The sequence below is a fragment of the Dipodomys merriami genome, unplaced genomic scaffold (genome assembly GCF_024711535.1).
Source record: "Dipodomys merriami isolate MVZ:Mamm:240054 unplaced genomic scaffold, mDipMer1.0.p SCAF_6, whole genome shotgun sequence".
In the NCBI taxonomy this organism is placed as follows: domain Eukaryota; kingdom Metazoa; phylum Chordata; class Mammalia; order Rodentia; family Heteromyidae; genus Dipodomys; species Dipodomys merriami.
In genome coordinates this window covers 36,203,449-36,209,448 of record NW_027206179.1, presented here as the reverse complement: position 1 = coordinate 36,209,448, position 6,000 = coordinate 36,203,449, and the positions used below count along the sequence as shown (strand labels likewise).

The following is a 6,000-nucleotide window of genomic DNA, read 5'->3' as shown; positions in this document are numbered from 1 at the left end:
AAAGAGGCTGTGTATGTTGGAAGGTCTTGGACTTCAAAACTCTGCTGTAGAAAGGGTGAGGGGTGCAGTAAGAAAAGGCGCCAACACATGTTGAAGGCAGGCCTGAGAGGTATTCAGGACACCAGCCTCTGCTATGTGTGTGCCTTTCACATCAGGAAACGTAAACAACCAGCCTCTATTTCAACCCGGGGAGCCGATTTTCAGTTGAAGTTTAGGTGAAGTGGCACGTGGTGACCTGGATGGGGCTTCCAGAGCCTCCGAGGGGGAAAGAGCTGGTGGCTGTCTGAAACCTGAGTTCGCTGCCAGCATTAGAAAGGATGGGCCCGGGAGCAGCAACTCCAGCACGCTGCGGGGCCCGAGTAACTCTGTCACCTGGCTGCCTGCTGCGTGGAGCCAGGGTCGGGGTTTGGCTCTCAGGTGAGGATGGTGACACGGTGACACGTCCTGAAAGGGGCAGAGCAGGCCGGCAGGCGAGAGAAACGCCAAGTTTGAACCCTCTGTAATTAGCAGGGCTTTGAGTGGCAAGTCCCTTCCAACACACCTGGAATCCGTGGGATCGGAGCCGGCCCCGGGGTGGCTGGGGCGGGGGGGGGGGGTGACTGGCTGCACGTGCGGGTCATTCCCTTCACCTGCGGGCAGGAGGGAGCGGCGGTCCCCCGGGGTGGAGATGGGGGGGGGGCGGGAACCACCGAGCCTGTGGGGGAGGCGGGGAGGGGGCGGAACTGCAGGACCGGCCGCCGCCGGGGCGGGGTCCTGCGGGGTCCAGCTGCAGGTGAAGGCGGGCCCGGCGGGGTCCGGCCGCTTTCGTCCCCGGAGGGAAGTTTGTTGGCCCGGAAAGGTGCAATTGTGTGCAGTTATTCCTGGTATGTCAGGCGGGCTGGGCGGCGGTGAGGAGAGAGGAGGGGGGGGGCGAGGGAGCCGCTTCCCGGGGCCCCGGGGTGGGGTAGGGGGAGACGGGACGGGCGGAGGCGGGAAGGATGCGGGTGCCGGGGGCGCATCTCCTCCGGGGCGAGGACCGAGCGTGGCCCCCTGGTGGATGCCACCCCTGGCATCTCCCCGCCCAGCGGGTCGGATCTCCCCGGGGGCCCGGGGGAGGGGGGGCCTGGGCGGGGCCCCGCGGGGAGGAGAGCTGCGCGGCGGGCCGTGCGGGGCGCGGCTCCCAGTCCGGTGCTCGTTCCTCGGCGGCGCGCGGGCGCGGGCTTGGGTCCCGCGGGTGGCTGCAGGTTTTGACTTGGGGAAGTTTGGAGAAAGCCCCGCCCACCGGCGCGGGTGGATTCCTTAAACTGGAACTTGCGAGCGCCACAGAGGGGAGGGGAGCCGGTGCTGGCAGCCGGAGCGTCCGTCCTCTCGCCGGGCCGAGACGCGTGGGGGACACTGCGGGCTCCACGGCGCGCACCCCACCGAGCCTGTCTCTCCTCTCGCTCTGTCCCGGTCTAGCCCTAGTCATGGAGGAGGCAGAGGTCGACTGCTCCGGGGCGTTCGCCGAGGCTCAGAGATGGGTGGAGGTGAGTGCTGGTCCCGGCGTCTCAGGGCGGGCGTCGAGCGGGGACGGTGTGCCAGGCTGCAGTCTGGGGGAGCTTTGCAAGTGCTGCCTTTAATGCCCATCTTAGTTTCGCGCCGCCCCACGGCCCCGGGGTGGCCACACGGAGGTCCCCCGAGGTCCCTCGGCGATCCCCCGCAAGAGCCCGGGACCCGCATCCCCGACGACCCGTCCGGAGCGCGGGGCGCGCAGCCGGGCCAGCAACTTAGGGCGCATTTCTTGGGGCTGGCCAGATTAAAGGCGCCCCGAGCCTGCCCGGTCCCGGGCGCGTTCCGTGTGGGCAGCGACCGGGCGGCCGCTGGAGGAGTCGGGCGCACCTGGAGCGTGGCTTTCTGCGGGCCGCGGCCGGATCCCGGGAGCGCGGGGCTGGGGTGGTGGTGGGGGGCCGTCACGGGTTTCTAGATGGTTGTTGGGAAAAAGATATTCTGGGACCACTCACCCCAAGGTTGCTGCTTTCTCCGCCGTGGCTTTCCCAGGAGGTCTCCCATGGCTTTTCTTCCCGGAAAGACTCTGCATCAAAGCTGGAAAGCTAGGAGGTCTGTGGTTTTCTCTCGCCTGAATTCTCCCTTCTCCTCTTTCTCCCTATCCTCCTCTCTCCTCTTTTCCTTCCTCTCTCCTTCCCTTCCCCTCAAAGATTTGGATTATGTATAAATATTTTTTTCATGAGAAAAATAACATTCTCAAGAATACTCGAACAGAATTGAATCATTATGAAGGGTTCCTGCCAGTGATCTTAGCTTCTCAGGAGGTTGAGTTCTGAGGATCATTGTTCAAGCAAAGTCAGCCTGGGCAGGAAAGTCAGTAAGGTTCTTTTCTCCAATTAATCAGCAAAAAGCAGAAGTGGGGCTGTGGCTCAAGTGGTACAATGCTAGCCTGAATAAAACAAACAAACAACCCTCCCCCCAAAAAAACCCAAAAACAAAACCTAAGGGATAGCTCCCAAGTCTCTCTCCCTCCTCTCTCTCTCTCACACACACATCCCAGAACAAATCATTCCTATCTTTTAAAAAGAAACATAGGTATGTGGAAGAATACAGAGAATAAATGTCAACTGTTGTATTTCTGATACTGAATGAAAGAAATGTGAACTATGAGTAACTCTGTCCACTAGCCTGTAGGGCTATAAGAGATACAAGAAATTAGTAGAAGTGTAAGAAATTACCTAGTTTTGGATGTCTTTCAGCATTGAAACCTTGAGCTGGTCTGAAGGTGACTTACCAAGCTGGAGAGAAGCATAAACACTGTACTTTGAACTGAAATGAGAGTGGAAAAATTCCAGCAAGGTAGTTAGGAGCAATAACTTCATTCATTCATAAATCTTAAAAGTTAAGGCTTGCAACTGTAATTTTCCATTAGTAATGTTTGCTCTGCATAATTTTAGAAAACCAGCTTGACACTTCATGTTTGAGTGCTGAGGATGGAGGGAAAGAATGAAAATACAGGAACATTTTCCTTTCCTTTCCTTTCCTTCTTCCATCCTTCCATCCTTCCTTCTTCCCCCCCTCCCCCACTTCTGCCTTACATGGCTCCTGTGTGGAGCTGGTATTTGCATGTTTTGTCTTTGCGCAGGAAATATGTCAGTGTGGATCACTTTACACTCTTCTCTTTTAGCATTTAGATTTTACAAAGGTAACAATTCCTTGTTTGTGCCAGCTTGCTCATAATTGTGTGGGGTTTTGGTGAGACATTTGTATGTAACAAACTCCGGGAAAGTGTGATTATGATTATAGAGACTCGTTGTGCATGGTAAATGGGCTAGTCTTTCTACTACATGAAGCTATTTATCAGAAATGAATGCACAGGTCTGTATGCATACACTGTGTGCTGTTCATTATTGCCAGACTGCCAAGGGGATCTAAAGCTTTCTTCATTCCTTTCATATAGTTAGTGAAATGAAAATTAAGATTCCCCCCCCCAAGCCACTTGGATCACTGTCAATTGTTAAAGATATGTGCATATTCAAATATTCTTGGGGGATCTTCTGGAAATTGGAAGTGGTAGCAGTGGATTCATTGATAGTTTTCTTTTTTTCTTTTTGTTTTGGTGCTGATACTGGAGCTAAAACAAAGAGTGGGGCACCATCCCTTAGCTTTTTCACTTGTTTGTCTACTTCTTCTTCTTCTTTTTTTTTTGGGGGGGGGGTCCGGTCGTGGGGCCTGAACTCTGGGCCTGGGCGCTGTCCCTCAGCTCTTCAGCTCAAGGCTAGCGCTGTACTACTTGAGCCACAGCGCCACTTCCGGCTTTTTTCTTTTTGCTTATGTGGTGCTGAGGAATCGAACCCAGGGCCTCAGGCATGCAAGGCAAGCACTCTACCACTGAGCCACCTTCCCAGCCCCCTTGTGGTCTACTTCTTTTTTGGGGGGGGGGTAAGTACATTCTTTTTTTTTTTTAATTTTATTTTATTTGTGAACATACTGTACAGAGGGGTTACAATTACATGGGCAGGATAATGTGTACATTTCTTACCAAGCATTGCAGCCTCCTCCTTTTGTTTACCCTTCACGTCCCTTCCCAGCCTCCCCCCTCCCCCCCAATCCCAATCCTTCTCCTTCCCCCCCATTCCCCCTCCCCTCCCGCACCGACGTTGTAAAGCTCATTTTGGACATGACAACTTGTACTTGTCATTGTTGCAACAGGTCCACCTGTATCCTTAAACAACTGGTTTTTCCCCATCTCCTCCACAAGTTATACTGACATCAAATATAGTGAAAGCAGGGGTTATTCTGTGGGGGAGGGACATACAAAGCAACAAAGAGATAATCTTATAAATGCGTTAGAAACACATGCATGAAAGAAAAAAAACATTAAAATACATATCTAAGGGTTCATTTTCCTGACATCACATTATCTGACCTTTTCCGCTTGACTCATGCATATACTAGATATTGCAAATAAGGGAAACCATGGGACCTATGTTTCTTTGGGCCTGGCTTACTTCACTTAATATAATTTTTTCCAAGTTTTTCCATTTCCTAACAAATGGGGCAATGTCATTCTTTCTGATGGAGGCATAGAATTCCATTGTGTATATATACCACATTTTCTTGATCCATTCATCTACTGAGGGGCATCTGGGTTGGTTCCATATCTTAGCTATGGTAAATAATGCTGCAGTAAACATTGTTGTGCTGGTAGCTTTAGTGTGGTCTTGTTTGTAAACATTTGGGTAAATGCCCAAAAGTGGGATTGCTGGGTCATAGGGGAGTTCTATGTGAAGTCTTTTGAGGAACCTCCATACTGCTTTCCAAAGTGGTTGAACAAGTTTACATTCCCACCAACAATGAAGTAAGGTTCCTTTCTGTCCACATCCCCTCCAGCATCTGTTGTTGTTAGAGTTCTTGATTTTTGCCGTTCTAACTGTTGTGGTCTACTTCTTGAGCCACACTTCTACTTCTGGTTTTTGTTTTACTTGGAGATGAGAGTCTCATAGATTTTTCTGTTTTGACTGGCTTTGGACCAAGATCCTCAGATCTCAGCCTCCTAAATATCTAGGATTACAGGGGCAAGCCACCTGTGCCCAGCTAATGTGTTAGGTTTATTTCTGTAGTCTGGGCCCACATTTCTCTATCTTGTTAGCTTTTTTTTTTTTTTTTTTTACAATAATCAAAACACATATTTTATGTTTGGTCCAAAGCAGCAGAATAAAATCAATCTCATTGTCATAATGTATTAATTTTAAGAACCCTTATTTGAAGATAAAATGTTGATTCTGAAGTATTTTATAAAGCATTTTGGAAAGTAAATAAGACTATAGTGTAAATTTCTCTCTTTGCTACCATTCTTGCTCCATTTTATCTCTTCCATGACTTTCTTTGTGTATATTAAAGCATAGTGGATCATTCACACATATATATGTGAATATATACATAGATACATGTATGTATACTTACATGTATATGTACATTCACAATGTACATAGGTTCATATGTATATTTACACATATATGCATATGCTATAATATATAACGTGCATATAGAATATGCCCGCTATTTTATGTTCAGCTGTGATTTTCTGTTTAATCATAATATTCGTTTGTGTGTGTGTGTGTGTGTGTGTGTGTGTGTGTGTGTGTGTGTATGTGTAGGTGTAATGCTGAGGATTTAACCTAGGGCCTACAAAGCTAAGGAAGTGCTATATCATGGAGTTACAACTCCTGGCCCAGCACCTACAGTTTTGAATATCACAAAGTCAAGAAACTCAAGTAACCAAATTCCCATATCAGTATGTCTTTATATTTCCATTTTCTGTCAGTGATTTCTTTTTTAAAGAGCAAATATGAATGTGATATGGTAGCTCACACTTGTCATCAGAGGTTGGGAGGATCCAGGGCTCAGGTCAGCCTAGACAAAAAAGTTTGCAAGACACCATCTTAGTGGAAAAAGCTGGGCTAGATAGTGTGTGCCTGTTATCCCAGCTATGGTAAAAAGCCAAAAATCGGAGGATCATGGTCCAAGTGCAGC

At 49.5% G+C, this 6,000-nt stretch overlaps 1 protein-coding gene across 9 annotated transcripts in view; it reads left to right on the top strand.

Moving 5' to 3' along the window:
* The first annotated feature begins 1,296 nt into the window (after positions 1-1,296).
* The window catches only part of LOC138814042 (LIM domain only protein 7-like), a 194,081-nt gene continuing 189,377 nt past the window's right edge, over positions 1,297-6,000 (top strand). For 3 of the 9 annotated variants that reach the window (XM_070002802.1, XM_070002803.1, XM_070002801.1), the window contains exon 1: positions 1,297-1,505. In XM_070002802.1, the coding sequence (XP_069858903.1) occupies positions 1,446-1,505 (60 nt within the window). In that variant the 5' untranslated portion in view covers positions 1,297-1,445. The remainder of the gene's footprint in view (positions 1,506-6,000) is intronic. The other 6 variants (XM_070002804.1, XM_070002800.1, XM_070002799.1 and 3 more) reach the window with 3 other exon arrangements.